The sequence below is a fragment of the Silene latifolia genome, chromosome 1 (assembly GCF_048544455.1).
Source record: "Silene latifolia isolate original U9 population chromosome 1, ASM4854445v1, whole genome shotgun sequence".
In the NCBI taxonomy this organism is placed as follows: domain Eukaryota; kingdom Viridiplantae; phylum Streptophyta; class Magnoliopsida; order Caryophyllales; family Caryophyllaceae; genus Silene; species Silene latifolia.
Window position 1 is genome coordinate 3262996 of NC_133526.1, and position 19580 is coordinate 3282575.

Consider the following 19580-nt stretch of genomic DNA (forward strand, 5'->3'; position numbering starts at 1 on the left):
TAATTTTTAGGATCACCCCACCTTATGTGAATTTTCTAATGTGGGACAATTCAACTATTTATAAGTAGTATATTTACTACACCTACATTATTTTTCAATGTGGGACAAATAACACACGAAAAACTACACCATATTTTTTGCACCTATTTCGATATCCAACCCGATTTAATAATGAGAAAATATTATACTATCTATTTATATTTGTACGTTTGTTCCATTTTTTGTCATAATTAAAATATGCACAAATGATATGATTTAAATTACATTTTTTTCCTAACACGGCTTTTAAGATGTAATTGAGGGACAATAGAATGTATAAACAAATGCAAAATATTTCTTTTTTCTGGTGCGATTTTTATTAATGGTTAAAAATTATGATGTATTTTAGTTACTCAAATGTAATGAGGCATAATAATTACCTATATTTGAAAGTTAAAAAGATTTAATTCTACTATTTATCAAAGTAAAAAAGCTCATTATTGATTTGTTTGTGGATTCAAGATCTTTTTATGCAACACTTGATTGTATTATAATTCATAAATTTTCTATTTAAGTGCAGAGATTATCATTATATGACACAAACAAATTTATGTATATTTAGCACCCATTTTATTTTTTAATTATGACTTTGTTTTAAATAAAGTTATTATACTATCGATTGTCTTAAAATAAACATTATAATATCACTAATATAGTAATATATAATCGCTTTTATAAATATCTACGTGATTAATATTTGTATGGTATTGTTGTAACTAAGGTTTGCCGTTAATAAAAACTCTTATAATAACTCTCTAAGATAATTTTAAGCGATTCAAAAGATTTTGGATTGATACCCCTAATTTATGACTCATATTTATAATCATGTGATACCTCACCTCATGATAATCTTCTAATGTAGGACAATTCAACTATTTATATGTAGTATATTTGCCACACCTACATTATTTTTCAATGTGGGACAAACAATATACTTAGAAATACACCATCTTTTTCACACCTAATTCGACATCTAACCCAGTTTAATAATAATAAGCAAATAATATAGGAGTACTATTTATTAATATTCGTATAATACATTTTTTTTAACTTCTTATCGTAATTAAAATATGTGCAAATAATATGATACTATATTCTAATGCTAGCATTTATTTACCACGAATCTAATTATATAATTTTTCAAAAAAAAAAATTTGTTACTTTGTTGCTAAATGAGATGTATAAGTTTTTATATAAAAATTATAAACATTACTTGGACATATAAAATATATATATATCATATCGTTGAGTTAATGATATAAACTTTTAAGAGTTCTCCAAGACAATGTTTAAGAGACTCAGAAGGTTTTGGGTTGGTATTTAGGTTCTAAGGATACCTTCTATTTATAATCATATGATCACCCACCTTATGCTAAACTTTCGATGTGGGACAATTCTATTATCTATACGTAATATATTCACCACACCAACATATTTTTCACTGTGGGACAAATAACATACTTAGAAATACACCATCTTTTTCGTACATAATTCGACATCTAACTCAGGTTAATAATAATGAGTAAATACTATACTCCCTCGATTCAAGACCAAATACAACATTCATTTTTTTACACTATTCATGAACGAATAGAATCTTTACGATTTCTTGCAATATGTAAGACAAAATATGATCATGTGAGATCTTATTTAATTTACCTATAAAGTACAATGAAAATATCAAATTTTAAATTTTTTATAATGTAAACTTAAAGCTATTTACATTGTAATTTGTGCCTTGGCAAGTGTGTAAATGAAAATGTTGTATTTGGTCTTGAATGGAGGGAGTACTTTTTATTTATATAAAGATTATAAACATCACTTGAATATAATACATAATATAGAACAAATATGTATATATCACACTGTGAAAATAATGATATAAACTCTTAAGAGCTCTCCAAAACAATACTTAAGAGACTCAAAAAGTTTTTGGTTGGTATATAGGTTCCAATGATGACTTCTATTTATAATCATAGGATCACCCACCTTATGTTAATATTTCGATGTGGGACAATTATATAATTTATAGGTATTATAATCACCACACTAACATTGTTTTTTAATGTGGGACATATAACATATTAAAAGAAGTACACCATTTTTAATACTCGTATGTGCAAATCATATGAAATCTATACTCTAATGAAAGCATTTTTTGCCACGAATCTAATTATATTATTTTCATAATTTTTATAACGACATTTTTTTGCCAGATGAAATGTCAAAGTTTTTATATAAAAATTAGAAACTTCTCATGAATATAAAATAAGAAATATAGATATTATAATAATTAAAAGATTCTCCACTTTATTTTTTATGTGGAAAATATTATTTATGAAACTTTCCTAAATTAATTTTTGATGATGTGGACGCTCTAGAATCGCTCGAAAAAACTCTCTTTTATGTATATATAAAGATTACTAAGTGTACCCCTAAACTTTATTTTCCGTCAATTAAACTCAGTTTTAGGCGTTAATTAATTACTTGGATGCGTAACCAAACTTGTCATTTATCATCTCATGACATAAGGACTTTATTAGGCTTAATATCCATTTTTTGACGTGATAACTTAACAAGAAATCAATAAATTTTTCGTCAAAAATTTTTTAGCCCATATATATATCAATAAATATTAGGCTTGAGATGAATATTGAGTCTAATAGAATCTTTATGTCATGGATAATAAATGACAAGTTTGTTTACGCGTCCAAATCATTACCTAACGCCTAAAACTGAGTTTAATTGATGGAAATTAAAGTTTAGGGGTACACTTAGTGATAATGAGTAATGACAACAATTAGGGGTACCATGTATGATTTAAAAAGTATATAGGTATATCATGTAGAAAGTCGAAAAATTGAGGGGTACCATGTAGAATATCCCTATTTAGTTTATTACTCCCTTCTATTTCAGAGTAATTCTACCGTCTTCGAGGAGGACGGTACTCCTTACATACAAGTCATTTATAATATTTCACTTGGGTGGATTGTGTTTGTGTGTGACGAGAATTTTTGTCTATTTCATTGGCTGTTCCCTTTATACTCTCACACAAGAATCGAGGGATTAATTTAACTGCACAATACACATGCCCCTAGGCCCTATATCAAATTGTTTTTAGACACCACACAATACACATGACTCCACGTTGTCATTGGATGGCAAAGAAAGGAGAACAACAAATGAAATAGGAGGGAATAACACAAGACGTTTGAAGGTGTCGGTGAGCGATAAACGACACTCGTGCGAAAATCGGAATGAGGAACAATGGATTAAAAGTTGTTGTTTTGGCAAAATCGAATAGGTCAACTCCCGAAGCGAACTCGGACATGTGGTTGAAAATATGAGTGAAAATGAAACGTGATCCGGTACGACCTCTTGAACAGCTCAAAATTGAAGTGTATAATACACGGTTTTCGGGATTTGAGGGTCCGGGAACAAAAATATCTGTAAATTACACGGATGGTTCATCGGGTCGAAAAAAGTTGTCACAAATTTTCAAGAACAATAGAAGACATTTGAGGATGCCTGTAAGCGATAAACGACACTCGTGCGCATATCGGATTATAAGGAACAATGGATTAGTAAGTTTTAGTTGGGGCGGAAATCGAATAGGTCAACTCCTACAGAGATCTCGAACATATGGCAGAAAACTCATGAGAAAAAGAAACGTGACCCGGTATAACCTCCTGAACAACTCAAATTGAAGTATATAAATTATAATACACAGTTTTCGCGATTCGAGGGTCCCGGAACAAAAATGTCGGTATATCACACGGATGATTCTTCGGTTCAAATAGAGAAGCCAAACAAGTTTCGAGGTGCAACATAGGAGGTTTGAGGGTGTCAGTGAGCGATAAACGACACTCGTGCAAAAATCGGATAATGAGGAACAATGGATTAAAAGTTGTTATTTGGGCTAGGATCGAATAGGTCAGCTCACGAAGCGAACTCAGACATGTGGTACAAAATCCGAGTGAAAACGAAACGTGCTCTAGTACGACCTTCTGAACAGCTCAATTTGAAGTGTAATACACGGATTTCGAAATTTTAGGGTCCCGTTTGAAAAATGTTCATAAATTACACGGATGGTTAATCGGGTTAAAAAAAGCGGTCACACAAATTTTCAGAAGCAACAAAAAAACGTTTGAGGATGTCGGTAAGCGATAAAAGACAGGAGTTCAGGGTCCCGAAATCAAAATGTCTGTAAATCAAACAGATCGTTAAGCGGGTCAGAAAAACCGGCCACACAAATTTTCATAAGCAACAGAGAACGTTTGAGGATGTCGGTAAGCGATAAACGACACTCGTGCATAAATCGAATAATGAAGAACAATGTATTAGTAGGTTTTATTTGGGGCGGAAATCAAATAGGTCAACCTTTGAAATGATCTCAGACATGTGGTAGAAAACTCATGAGAAAAAGAAACGTGATCCGGTACAACCTCACGAACAACTCAAATTGAGGTATATAATACACGTTTTTTGTGATTCAACGGACCCAGAACAAAAATATCGGTTTATTACACGGACGATTCCTCAGGTCGGATATAGCGGCCAAACAAATTTTGAGATGCAACAATGGACGTTTGAGCGTGCCGGTAAGAGACAAACGACACTCGTGCGAAAATCAGATAATGAAGAATAGTGGATTAAAAGTTGTTATTTGGGGCTGAAATCGAATAGGCCAACTGACGAAGCGAACTCGGACATGTGGTAAACAAATCCGAGGTAAAAACATACTTGACCCGGTACTACCTACCGAATAGCTCAAATTAAAGTATATAATACACGGATTTCGAATTTTTAGGGTCCCGTTTTAAAAATGTTCGTAAATCACACGGATGGTTTCTCAGGTCATAAAAAGCGGTCACAATAATTTTCAGAATCAACAGAGGACGTTTGAGGATGTCGGTAAGCGATAAACGACACTAATGCGTAAATCAAATAATAAGGAGCAATGAATTAGTAGGTTTTATTTGGGGCGGAAATCGAATTGGCCAACTTCCGAAGCAATCTCGGACATGTGGAAGAAAACTTTTGAGAAAAAAAAAACGTGACACGGTACAACCTCCCGAACAGCTCAAATTGAAGTGTATAAATGTTAATGCACGGTTTTCGCGATTTGAGGATCCCGAAACAAAAATGTCGGTATATCACACGGAAGATTCCTCGTGTTAGATAGAGTGGTCAAACAAACTTTGAGGTGCAATAGAGGAGGTTTGACTTTTGAGGGTGCCAGTGAACGATAAACGACACTCTTGTGAAAATCGGATAATGAGGAACAATGGAATAAAAGTTATTATGGGCTGAAATCGAATAGGTTAACTCTCGAAGCGAATCCGGACATGTCTTAGAAAATCCAGAGTGAAAACGAAACATGTCCCGGTACGACCTTCTGAAGAGCTCAAATTGAAGTGTATAATACACGTTTTTGGGATTCAACGGACCTAGAACAAAAATGTCTATAAATCACACGGATGGTTCATCAGGTCAGATAGAGTGGCCAAACAAATTTTGAGGTGCAACAGAGGAGGTTTGAAGGTGCCGGTGAGCGATAAACACCTTTCGTGCGAAAATCAAATAATGAGGAACAATGGAATAAAAGATGTTATTTAGCCTGAAATCGAATAGGTCAACTCCTGAAGCGAACTCGGACATGTGGTAGAAAATCATAGTGAAAACGAAATGTCCCCCGGTATGACCTCCTTAACAGCTCAAATTGAAGTGCATAATACACGGATTTCGAAATTTTAGAGTCTCGGTTGAAGAATGTACATAAATTACACGAATGGTTTCTCAGGTCAGAGAAAACGGTCACATAAAATTTCAGGATCAACAAAAGACGTTTGAGAGTGCCGGTAAGCGATAAACGACACTTGTGCGTAAATCGGATAATAAGGAACAATAGGTAGTAGGTTTTATTTTGGGCGGAAATCGAATAGGTCAACTCACGAAACGATCTCGGACATGTGGTATAAAACTCGTGAGAAAAAAAACGTGGCCCGGTACAGCCTCTTGAACGGTTCAAAATTGAAGTGCATAATACACGGTTTTCGGGATTCGACGGTCCCGGAACAAAAATATCGATTTACTACACGGATGGTTTCTCGGGTCAGATAGAGTGGCCAAACAAATTTCGAGGTACAACAGAGGGCGTTTGAGGTTACCGATGAGGCAGTGAGCGATAAACGACACTTGTGCAAAAATTGGATAATGAGGAACAATGGATTAAAAGTTGTTATTTGGGGCTCATATCAAATAGGCCAGCTCCCGAAGGGAACTCGGACATGTGGTAGAAAATCCGAGTGAAAAACATACTTGACCCGATAATACCTACCGAATGGCCCAAATAGAAGTATACAATACACGATTTTCGAGATTTTAGGTTCCGGTTTAAAAATGTCTATAAATAACACGAATGGTTTTTCAAGTCTAGAAAAAGGTTGTCACAATAATTTCCAAGATCAACAAAAGAAGTTTGAGGATGCCGATAAGCGATAAACGACACTAGTGCATAAATCGGATAATAAGGAACAATGGATTAATAGGTTTTATTTGGGGCAAAAATCCGAATCAAATCCATACGCGATCCATTCATACCCAAAACCGATCTTTTCAAATTTTTATGCAAATTTAGCTTTTATTAAACTTGAAATTTCAATTTTAACATATAGAATGAATTTTTTCATATAGTGAAATCAAGTTTCAAATCGGATTTTGAACTATACGGTGAATCGGGTATGAGTTCAGAGCGGGTATGGATTTGAAAAGGTATAATGTATCAAATATGCATGGATTTTGATATGAATTGAATTTGGATATAGATTGTTGATCTAATAAGTAAGTAAATTGGATTGAATCCCGTAGATTTCGATCTAATAAGTAAGTAGATCGAATTCGATCTGGCAAAATCCGATCTAATAAGTAAGTAGATCGGATTGAATCTAGCAAAATCCGATCAAATAAGTAAGTAGATCAGATTGAATCTCGCAATCCGATCAAATAAGTAAGTTGATCGGATTAAATCTCGCAAAATCTGATCCAACCCGATCCATTACCATTATACGGAGTATTATATAGTAGACATAATTACACAAATGAGTATATAATGACACATAATACTCATTTTTAATCATCCTAATTAATTAAATTAAACTAAACTATAATCAAACTCAGACTCTCAGTTACATAAAACCATAATGACAACTAATACACCAGTAAAAGAAGATGTAAAATCAGAATTAGCACAAGAAATAGCCAAAAAAGGAGATGAAATACCAGAAAGATTCATACTAAAATACCCAGAAATCATAACTCCTGCAATTGATGCACAATCTAATTTATGGGAAAATGATTTGTTAATTGATTACTCTTTGCTTTCCTCAGGTCATCAAACTGAACTTTTAAAGTTTAGTTCTGCTCTTAAGGAATGGGGTTGCTTTCAGGTTAAATTTGAATCTATTTAGTTAATTTTTGTATCTCGATTTCTCTTATTGCATTACTAGTTCACCCGCTAAACATTTAAGTCCTTGTGACTATAAATACATGTGTCATTACAATAAGGTTGCATTCACTTACCCCTCACAAAAAATATACACGAGTCATAACAGTAAGACTGCATACGTCAGACCCCCTTACCCGGCCATAGTCGAGTTATTTAACCATACTGCATACATCCGAACTCCTTACTTTGGTATTTTGTTTGGGATTAGAGTGTGTTATTCGATGTTTTGTTTGGTTTTATAAGTGTCTTGATGAACTGTTAACTAAACAGGTCATAAATCATGGCATGACAAACCGAATAGTTTACATCGCAACTTAGTTTGAGTAGTTGGATGTCGAGTAGTTTAGCAGTTTTCCGTGTCCGCCCATTTGAAAATGGGTAATATGTAACTGAATTGTTTATAGAATTTCTTTTATTTATATCAGTTTATCATTGTCAAAAAAAAAAACAGGTCATAAATCATGGCATGACAAACTTATACCTGGATGACTTGTTGAAAATTACGAAGCAATTTTTCAGCCTGCCTTTGGAGGAGAAATTAAAATCCTCAACAGCTGATGATGTCTTCAATGGATATCGGATCATGGTGCCTTGCCCGGTACCAAGTCTTTGAACTGGAGTGATCGCATGTTTCTTACTGTTTATCCAGAGGATCAGCGTAAGCTTCAACTTTGGCCTGAGAACCCGCTTGGAATCAGGTATAACAGATATGACTGACTTACAACATAATAAAATGGTTTTGTATACTGACAGTGTAGTTTTCTTTGCAACATTACTGTGATTTTGTAGAGAAATTTTACATGACTTCTCTGTGAGGCAAAAAATGATGTTGGACGGTTTCCTAAAAGCCATGGCACAGTCTCTCGACCTAGAGGAAAACAGTTTTTCAAAACAACATGGTGATAAAGGAGCTATAATATCAACACGACTCGGCCTCTATCCACGTTGTCCATCCCCTGATCGAGTATATGGTATGCACCCGCATTCTGATAATTGCACACTCACATTAATCTTACAGGACAATGATGTGCCCGAAGGGCTTCATATTCAGAAGGATGATCAGTGGTTTAACGTTGCTGTTATTCCTGGTGCATTGTTTGTCTTTAATGGTGATTTTGGAGAGGTAAGAATTTTTTTTTTTTTTTTTTATGACGAGGGGGTTAAATCCCACGGGCCCATGCATTCCCGCACCCATTGTTGTCAGAATCCCGATTCGATCCTATGATTCTAAGATTTTACGATCCAAAAATGCTTGACCGATCCCGGATCCTATGATTCTATCATGTTTGTAGAATCTTACGATCCTATCTATTTGAAATTTTCTAGAGGTAGGATCATAATACGATTTTACGAACTTACGATCCTACGATTCGACTCCATAGTAAACATATTAGAATATATTTTTATATAATGACATCGTAAAATCTAAATTTCATGTAAGTTCTAGAAACATGTTCATGAAATGATATTAAACTCATTAAATATCAATATTTTGTGTATAATTAAGTGTTTTGATCTTCAATTATATATTTTTACCAAATAAAAAACTATATTTAGTGAATTTGTAGAATCTTACGATTCTACGATCCGATTCTACCAATTCGATCCTACCCTCCCCACCGATTCAAAGTAGAATCCCGATCCTAACAACATTGCCCGCACCACCACATGGACCATGTAAGCCACCCCCTTCGGGGGTTGCAGTGGCCAAGTGATCATCGCCCATGTGGTAGTCGAACGCGGGACCTCTCAACTCCTACATTTCTTCATTATAGGTCATCCGAAAGTCCAAAACAATCAGTTCAGGGTTTTTACTGAAGGTGGAATGCATAGGGTAATGTTAATGTAATTTCATGCAAACAATTATTTTGATGAAATTCATACCTCTAACTAAGTGATGTTAGTCCAGTGGTAGCCGAGTTAAACCTTGAAGTTTATTCTCGGCAACAACAACATTACCCCAATGCCCCAACAGCTCCAGCTAATTAATTAAGTTGGCGTAAGACGTGGACCTCTATGACCGAGTTAAGTGGTTTTACAGGTAATGAGCAATGGGATATTCAAGAGTCCAATGCACAGGGTGGTAACTAACTCGGAGAAGGACAGGGTTTCACTAGCTTCATTCTGTACTCCAGACCCCGAAAATGAGGTGGAACCAATTCCCCAACTAGTTACCACAAATCAGCCCAAGATGTACAAGAAAACATACAAAAAGGTCTTCATTGAGTCTTATCCTGATGACAAGAGAGCTCTCGACGCCCTCACAATTTAGCCTTGTGTTCACCTGTAGCCAAGGCTACTAAAATAATGTCTTACAGAAATTGTTTTCGAGTGTCAATCGTGGTTTGTGTAACCGTAGAGTTTTTTTTATACAACTGAAATAAACTTGATCAATAGCTACTTACTCCTACTAACTAATCAAATTGCACAATAAACCAAATTTCCCTTAATTTCGAGTTGTAGTCCAACTAAAGTAAGATTTGGTTCTAATCGGTTGAGTAATGAGAACGAGGAATACGAATTTGGGAGGAGCAACGGCCTGCAATCCCCGTATTGACAATGTTGATGAGTTCAATTATTTCAAATTAAGCACCAAAAAAAAAAAAAAAAAATTTCAAATTAGTTAAACTAATGCAGTTTACCTTCATTTTGAAAAGGGTGGAAGATTTTCATATATAATTCCTAGGAGTTATTTTATTAGGCTTATTTAAGTAAAAGTTAAACAAATAATTGATGTTATAAAATAAATTAGGAGATAAATATTGTTTAATAGTAAAAATAGATAGTGAACAATAATTAATTAGGAAATAAATATTCTCCAATAGATTATTGCTTAGGCGGGAAATTTAAGCGGGAGAATTTGGAGATGTGTTAATCTTTTAGTATATAGGGGAATTTAAGCGGGAGAATTTGGAGAATTTAAGCGGGAGATTGTTCCAAAAACGACGACATTGATTCTAAATTTCATAAAGTTTCGAGAGTTCGCATTCCGATCCTGTCGTCACTAAACAAAAATTAGAGTAACCAAGAAAAATACTTAATCACACCTTATTATTCTCAAACTGAACAAAAAATTATGCAATATACTGTAAGTACCATAATCTCACCAAGTAGATGACCTTACAATAGGAGCGTCGACGTCTCGACGATGCCTTGAACGTTGTCCAGTTGACATACAAAATCTGGTAATGTTGCATCCATTGATGATGAGCTCATCTTTGCTTTCCAGTATCAAGCTTTTCCCACCAAATTATTTGTGCACACGAAAGTTGTAATAATACTTGTAAAGTTTTGTACTACGTATAGACTATAGTACCTAAGTAAAGTTCTGGATTCGAGTCTGGGATCTATTGTCGGTAAAATCTCGTTTTAAATCGGTAGGTTAGATATGACTTATCGACTTATTTGGTTGGACACTTGGACCCTTGTACACTCATCTGTGGTCATCGGGCCAGCTTGGTGCGAGTCGGGTCATAAGCGCGACGACCTGAGCTAGTTATAGGGACGAGGCGATCGGGCCATGCTCACTCAAATGAGGCCCTAAGCCCAACCCGTAACCATGAATATTGATTGTTTTTTAATCTCGATCGAGCTAGAGTCGAGGAGTCTGGCTCAGGCTCGGCCCAGGTCTAGATCGGGTTTTTGGATTAAATGGTGGATCAGGCATGAGTTTAGAGCGGGTATGGATTTGAAAAGGTATAGCAGATCGAATATGCATGAATTTTGATATGGATTGAATTTGGATATGGATTGTTGATCTAATAAGTAAGTAGATTGGATTGGATCTCGCAAAACTGATCTAATAAGCAAGTAGATCGATTTGGATCTCGCAAAATCCGATCTAATAAATAAGTAGATCGAATTGGATCTCACAAAATCCGATCTAATAAATAAGTAGATCGGAGTGGATTTTGCAAAATCTGATCCAACCCGATCACTTACCATTCATAGTAGACCCAAATGAGTATATAAGTGGCACATAATATACTCATTTTTAATCATCATAGTTAATTAAAATAAACCAAACTCTAACTAATCTTACTTAAAACCATAATGACAACTAATACACTAGTAAAAGAAGATGTAGGATCAAAATTAGCACAAGAAATAGCAAAAAAAGGAGATGAAATACCAGAAAGATTCATACTAAAATATCCAGAAATCATAATTCCTGCAATTGATGCACCATCGAATTTATGGGAAAATGATTTGTTAATTGATTACTCTTTGCTTTCCTCAAGTCATCGAACTGAACTTTTAAAGTTTAGTTCTGCTCTTAAGGAATGGGGTTGCTTTCAGGTTAAATTTGAATCTATTTAGTTAATTTTTGTATCTCAGTTTCTTTTATTGCATTACTAGTTCACCCGCTAAACATTTAAGTCATCGTGACTATAAATACATGTGTCATTACAATAAGGTTGCATTCATTTACCCCTCACAGAAAATATACATGAGTCATAATAGTGAGACTGGATACGTCAGACCCTCTTACCCGACCATAGTCAAGTTATTTAACCATGCTGCATACATCCAAACTCCTTTGATATTTTGTTTGGGATTAGTGTGTGTTATTCGATGTTTTGTTTGGTTTTGTAAATCTCTTGATACTGGTAGGATGAACTGTTAACTTAACAGGTCATAAATCATGGCATGACAAACTTATACCTCGATGACTTGGTGAAAATTACGAAGCAATTTTTCAGCCTGCCTCTGGAGGAGAAATTAAAATCCTCAACAGCTGGTGATTTCTTCAATGGATATGGCCTTGCGGGTGCCACTCCCGGTACCAAGTCTTTGAACTGGAGTGATCGCATGTTTCTTACTGTTTATCCAGAGGATCAACGTAAGCTTCAACTTTGGCCTGAGAACCCGCTTGGAATCAGGTATGCAGTGTAAACCTGAGATAGGACTTACTTAAAAGTTCAGTTCTTATGTGCTGTGTATATTCTGAAACCGTCTCTTTGGGTGATTGTGAATTTGTGATCAATAGAAAAGACATGAATTTTAAGTATATTTTCTTTGTGATCAACTATACAAGTTATTGAATCTTATGTGATGTTTACGGATGTGTGAAATACATACCTGCAACGGTTTATGCTTTGTAGGCTACGGCCAAAATCCAGCAAAATACTGACAGTGTAGTTTTTTCTGCAACATTACTGTGATTTTGTAGAGAAATTTTACATGACTTCTCCGTGAGACAAAAAATGATGTTGGACGGTTTCCTAAAAGCCATGGCACAGTCTCTGGACTTAGAGGAAAACAATTTTTCTGAACAGCATGGTGATCAAGGAGCAATAATATCAACACGACTCGGCCTCTATCCACGTTGTCCATGCCCTGATCGAGTATACGGTATACACCCGCATTCTGATAGATCCACACTCACAATAATCTTGCAGGACAATGATATGCCCGAAGGACTTCATATTCAGAAGGATGATCAGTGGTTCAAGGTTCCTGTTATTCCTGGTGCATTCTTTGTCAATATTGGTGATTTTGCAGAGGTAGGAATTTCATCAAAATACAAACTGATTGTTTCGGATGATCCACAATGAAAATTGGGTTGAGAATTGCATCAATCCAAATAATAGTTTATTCTCAGCAATAACAACATTACCCTAATGCCTCAACGGCTCCAACTAAGGACTTAGCTATGGTAAATTAGTGTACGACGTGGACCTCTATGACTGAGTTGGTTTTGCAGGTAATGAGTAATGGGATATTCAAGAGTGCAGTGCACAGAGTGGTTACTAACTCGGAGAAGGAGAGGGTCTCACTAGCTGCATTCTGTTCTCCAGACCCTGAAAATCAGGCGGAACCAATTCCCCAACTTGTTACCACTAATCAGCCCAAGATGCACAAAAAAACATACAAACAGCTCTTCGTTGAGCCTTATCCTCATGGCAAGAGAGCTATCGACGCCCTCAGAATTTAGTCTTGTGTTCACCTGTCGCCAATGCTACTAAAATAATGTCTTAAAGAGTTTGGGTTCAAGTGTCAGTCGTGGTTTGTGTAAGCGCAGAGTTTTTTAATAAGTTAATAATAGATTGGCTCAATATCTTTTATACAAGTCTGAGTAGATTATTCTCAAACTGAACAACAAAGAATTATGCAATATAATTAAGTACCAAATCTCACAAGTAGATGACCTTACAAGTATAGGAGCAGTTGAGCATCCTTCATCGTTACGAACACAATGGCTATGACCACATGACCTGTAACTCTGTAAGTGCATATCAACTCTACCTTCCCAAACATTTTTCCCTTTTCACAACAATGACCAAACGTACGATACAACAAAGAAAAAAGTACTTCGTATTTGCAAAACATAAACCTTGATTTCCGAGGAAACTCAGTACCCCCTTGTTATGCGACGATGATTATGAGGACGATGAGGAGGATTATCCCAAATATCACCAACAGTAAGCATGTCTGCATTCAATTGACAATTATCAGTCAGGAACTAAGCAATCGGGTGGCAAACTGGCAATTTGAATTATGTATGCTTTATTTTCTAATAGCTTGTTAAATGACCCACCAAACTACAGATGTTTCGGTAACCTCGTCTTAAACCAGTATGACAAAAGACGGAGTGAATTAAGTAACTTGACAGTATGAATCTTTGAATTACATGATTCAATAAAAGTGGTACTCGGCAACTAATAAGAGCATATTCTAAACTATTGCCTCGGATTTTGGGATCCCCAATTTCGTTATACTTGGCCATTATGTAGTGTTAAATTTTCATGACAGCATAGTCTGAAGGTTGTCATACATTTCCGTTATGAAAGGCACAGGTTTGGATCTTCAACTACGGAGTACTTCTTTTCGGTTGATTATTATAAAACAGTTTGAAGAGGCCCAATTTTAAATTTTCATCCACAGTCGCGCAAATAATTTCATCTTCCATCTTGTGTTTGTTGTTTACAGGTAAAAAAACCATAAAAAGACAAGATCGTAAAAAAGAAAGGCGCAACTGACCAATGAGGAATTTGATTTTTGGGTCTTTGATGCCTGAGCTAGTTGAGATCTTCCCTGCGCAGTTGCAGCATGAGCATTTTCAACATTGGAGCCGATATCATCTGTGCGCGAAAAAATCAGAAAATTAGGATATTGGCATCCGCAGTGTCCCTTCTCAAGAGGGAAGCAATTAAATTAAAAAAACTTACCAATCACAACTCCTTGGTCATGGACTAGCACCGCAAGGTCTTTGAAGATCTCATTCACCTCACCAATTTGATTCTGGATTTCCTGTATTCCCTGCTCTCTTTCCTCGATTATAGTTTCGTTGAAAACTATCTCATTGTCCAATAGCAACACCTCTTGCCTGGTGGATTCACATAATAGATAATCAAGTATGTCAAAAGACAGATAAATATTGTTAGTTGATCTGTCCAAAGCACGGGCTCCAACCCTAATTGGAGCATTTGGTAAAAGATGTTATTTTTATTCTCACCTCCTCGCTTCTACAAGAACAGCTCGTTGCTCCTGTGAATTATCTGTAGTCGCATCAATCTCGCTAGCCGTGTAGCTATCAGAACACAAAATGAACAAAGGTGAGGGGGATAAAGGATGCACTAGTTGGAACAGATTATTGACTACGAAATATAAATTGGAAGAAAATACATATTCCTAAAGAAATCACACCAACAATACAACAAAGTATAAACAGAGAGATATAGAAAGAAACGGCTTCATAAAAACAGACTATATATGATTCCAGCTAATATCAAAATTGAAAGCATCACAGCAATAATACATGTTACTCGACTCATAATACCTAGCATACCCATGTCTGACACTCACAGTTGAACATGGGTATGACAGATATTTCTTTTTAAACCTAACTTACATAGCACGTTGATTTTGCATAAGATAGCGGAATCCGACACAAGCGCACACACACCCATGTCAAATACTTCTAAGCAAGTGTGACTAACATTATCAATACAATAAACAGCTTGCAGAAAAATCCACCAACTCCAAAGAAGACACGCCAAGCAAATGGGATTAGCAAGAATTCTAGTCTCGCAATTGACTAATTACAGCAGGCAAGCAAGAAAATTTGATTTCATGATGAGCCAACTAGCCACTAAATCCTAAATAGACTAATCACTAATGAACTTAATTCAGCGTGCACGCAATAAATGTATTTGCGAGCAATTACACATTCAATTGCAGAAGCCAGAACCCATTAATCACCTTGAAGGTAGAACAGCCTGAGGAACAAAAGGAGGATATGTGGTTTCCCGCTCAGCTGCCAGTCGTTGAGCCTTCTGGAATTCCTTCAAAACTGCCTGGTAATCTTTTGTAAGTTTGGCATCAGCAATTTTCCTGCTGGCCTGTAATGCATGAAAATAACAAATATAAAATAGCCTTCCGACACAAATATTAAAGCACATAACCGCCTCCATCACAAAAGGCTTCATAAATAGAACGGTATCACATGTGAGATACGGATACTATGATATTAAAGCACATGACCACCTCCATCGTAACTGACATCCATTGATCATATGACTCCAAATAAAAGACTTACGCTGACATTAGCATTGTGATCTGTTTCACTTGCTTGCTTGAGCTTGGCTGAAGTATCCTTCACCAGTTGCCCAATGTATAGCCGTGTCTTGTGGCTGTTCATAAAAGGTATGTTCAGTGAAAAACATTGAAACTGAAATCACACTGCAAACACGGTCATGGATGGCTTGCACATTAGCAAGTGAACTGCACGGTGAAAAACCGCTAGGGCCCATCGATCATGCTGATAAATTATTCCCATGAAGAAATAGGAACTAATAGAGACCAGTACCAAGAGACTTCACTAGAAGCTGTTATACATATACAGGAACCCTATTCAAAAAAGTTATGCCAGTTTTATCGATCAGAATCATGCACTTTGTGCAGATGTCCTAAATCATAACAGCCTCCAACCCGAAATTTGCCCCTTTCAAACATATCAAATACCTCTAACAGGACAAACTCCAAAGGTCATATTTTCACCCAATGTTCCTCAGGCTCGTTTAGAAGTATCCGGCATGGGTGCGTGTCCAAGTGTCGAATTCGGCCATTTTTATGAAAAAAATGCATTTTTTGGCTTAAAATGAGGTGTCAAAGTGTCATACTCTTGTCCGAGTGTCGAGTGTCAGAAACAGTACGTGGGGAAATCAGAAGAGTCGGAGTAACATAGTTTTCACCAACAAATGGCTTAAATGCTTGCAACTTGCAAGTCTAATCAACAGAAAAAAAAAAAAAAAAGATTAAGCACTTGTTTGTCGTCCAACTATACAAAACAAGCCTGGTTTACCAACATGTTCCAAATATAAGAGATACCTAAACCAGCAGCGAGTTAAACTAACCAACTTATCGACAAGTTATGTCACTCCAACTCTCCATATAATTTTGCTTACTTGTGCGAAAATTGACAATCTAACATGTTAATGGCAATTAAACTTCATTTTAAGCCAAAATAAGGGAAATTTTCATAAAATTTCAACTTTCCAAATCTAACACCTAGACACGCACCCATGTCGAAACTTCTTAATTGGCTTTGTATTACATAGAAGAGAGGAGAAATCTCTTCCGATAATGCTAGAAGCCTAAGGAGGCTCAAACTAGACACTGAACAATGGGCACCAGAGAAACCATCCGCAAAAACAAAAAGCATAATGGAATAAGATCAAATGGAAACAGAGTGACACCAGTTGCGTCATCAAGCAAAAATCATAGTCATTCAACCATATGTTCCATAAAAGAGGGTGAAGCTATATTTCACATGTCATTGTAAACAAAGATGGTCATGAAATGCATCAAACATAAAACAAGAAGTAACCACACGATGAAAAAACTAACTTCAAGTTTCAACAAGCCACCTCATCCAAAATATGAAAAACATCAACTCCATGCTTCCACGGACGGACATCGCCAAGTTAAACATACAACAATTACAACGCCCTCTCTAACTCTCGACTATGAAGCAATATACAAATTCAACACCGTGTTTTCTTGCTTCTCCTTTCTTAGATTTTACTTTAACCATGCTTGAGTGGTTACATACTTACATTATTGAGACACTACAAAGCATTTATGCCTTGTTTCGATACCAAAATAGGAGGGAAAGGGAGGGAGAACAGAGGAGGTGATTTTCCCTCCAACTCTTTCCACTGTTAGAGAGGAAATAATTTGACTTGGAGGACGGAAATGGAGGAATCCATTTTCCCTCCACCTTCATTTTGCTAATTAAACAAAGGATTTCTCGTCCCTCTTAATCCCTTCTCTCCCTTTCCCTCCATTTCCCCCAATCCAAACGCGCCATAAAAGCACAGCACTAACAAGCAAGCCTAATGCTGAACAAATTCCACCCAAGTTGCAGAAAATCCCCCATAACCTCACCGAATTCGCTACTCACACCCACCAAATCACTCAATTATACGCTATAAACCCAGCAATTACACCCAATTTGCAACCAAAACAATTCGAGGATAAACGACAAATCATTAACCATATTAACTACATTAACACAAAACGCAACAATTCAACAAATGCACAATATCCATATTAAAAAGAATCAAAAACATTATATCTAGTACAGCTTTGCATCCGTTTCACGCTTACAACCGTCTTAAATAAGAATTTGCACATTATAAATAAAGAAAAACTTAAACACATACAGCTTTTCACGAAGTTGAGGGGTATCTTTGGGAGTTCCAAGAGTATTAACAAGGCGTTGAAAAGTGGAAACAGCAGTATTAATCTGGAATATTCCAGAAGCTACTGCCTGTGACGGGTCCTGTTTGGTATTCAGCAAATTATTTCTCAAAGCAAGCGGTGTGCGAACGCCTGCTTCAAGATCTTGAAAACTCATATTTGATCAAAAAAACAACTATTTAAAAATGTTGGAAATTTCCTAGAATTCTCAAAACCCAATTGAGAATCCTAGAAATATGGTTAAAGATTGAAACTTTGAGGGTTTTGGAATCTGGGAATTGTTGGAAGGTGGCAGAATTCTGGGAATTTTTTAGGGAAAATGGGAAAATAATTTGGTGTGATTTGTAGGGGGAAAATAATTGGGGGAAATTGAGTATTAATATGAAGGAAAATGAAAGGGCGCCACCGGGTGACACCCAATTTGGGCGCCACCCTCTCACATGGGGTGAGTGGGGACCCCTTCAATAAACAATTGTTGTGAGAGGGTGACACCCAATTTGGGCGTCACCCGGTGGCGCCCTATCACTATCCATGAATATATGCGAGTTTGTTTATGATAATCGAGGAATTAAATTTTGAGCAAGTCGGACTATTGCGAGGCAAGTTTGTACTCGTATTATTGGGAGTAACTATTAAGGGAGTAATCCCCCTTAAACTAAAAGAATAAGAAATCTTCAATATTTTCCTGCCTAAATGAAAACTACTCTATAATTGGGCTTAAATTATGTCATATCTACAATTGGGCCTAACTGTTTAGTTTAGTAAATTTATAATTATAACCTATTTTTTTCCTTATACTTTAACTTATTATCTATCTTTGCTTAATACTATGTGAAACCTTTAAATTTCGGTTAATTTTTTTATTTAACATATATACATAAGTATATACTCCATATTATAACATATATCTTATCTGATTGTATTATTAAAGACATTAATTAACAGTTATATTACGCTTTTGGTGGATATAAATTCATATAATGCTATAATAATAATATTTTTTTAAACAAAGTTAACAAAGTTGTTTCAAGAAACCAGAAATCTTATACGGATTAGAAGTGTTGAACCATTTCTTTATACCTCTTAATACAAAAGATCACTAATAGTAAATTGTATAATAAAATATCAAATGGAGTTAAATAATATTAGTATAATTATTATTTTTTCTAATATACCTATCTACAAAACCGCGCATTCGCGCGGGATCTATACTAGTAGAGTTTAAATGAACTAGAAAATGGATGAAAGTGATGGAGGTTGGAGATAGAAATGGAGGAAGATAGTGTAATAGTCTATCCATTAATGGGTAATAATTACCCACCTCCAC

General features: G+C 35.6%; 3 protein-coding genes across 3 annotated transcripts; 2 read left to right on the forward strand and 1 right to left on the reverse strand.

Moving 5' to 3' along the window:
- The first annotated feature begins 7241 nt into the window (after positions 1–7241).
- On the forward strand, positions 7242–9818 carry LOC141633406 (protein LATERAL BRANCHING OXIDOREDUCTASE 1-like). The gene is made up of 5 exons (XM_074446108.1): positions 7242–7487; positions 7998–8151; positions 8196–8244; positions 8336–8669; positions 9588–9818. Exons 1-5 carry the CDS (start codon positions 7242–7244, stop codon positions 9816–9818), a joined length of 1014 nt encoding a protein of 337 aa, XP_074302209.1.
- A 1781-nt stretch (positions 9819–11599) lies between these two features.
- On the forward strand, positions 11600–13484 carry LOC141634292 (protein LATERAL BRANCHING OXIDOREDUCTASE 1-like). Its single transcript, XM_074446679.1, has 4 exons — positions 11600–11845; positions 12182–12429; positions 12720–13053; positions 13254–13484. The coding sequence occupies exons 1-4, from the start codon at positions 11600–11602 to the stop codon at positions 13482–13484; spliced, it is 1059 nt and encodes a 352-aa protein (XP_074302780.1).
- Positions 13485–13642: 158 nt separating this feature from the next.
- On the reverse strand, positions 13643–18634 carry LOC141593746 (syntaxin-22-like). Its single transcript, XM_074414172.1, has 7 exons — positions 18217–18634; positions 16089–16182; positions 15752–15891; positions 15006–15080; positions 14719–14876; positions 14531–14631; positions 13643–13981 (listed from the first exon to the last, which is right to left on the reverse strand). The coding sequence occupies exons 1-7, from the start codon at positions 18408–18410 to the stop codon at positions 13916–13918; spliced, it is 828 nt and encodes a 275-aa protein (XP_074270273.1). The 5' UTR covers positions 18411–18634; the 3' UTR covers positions 13643–13915.
- Between the last annotated feature and the right edge of the window lie 946 nt (positions 18635–19580).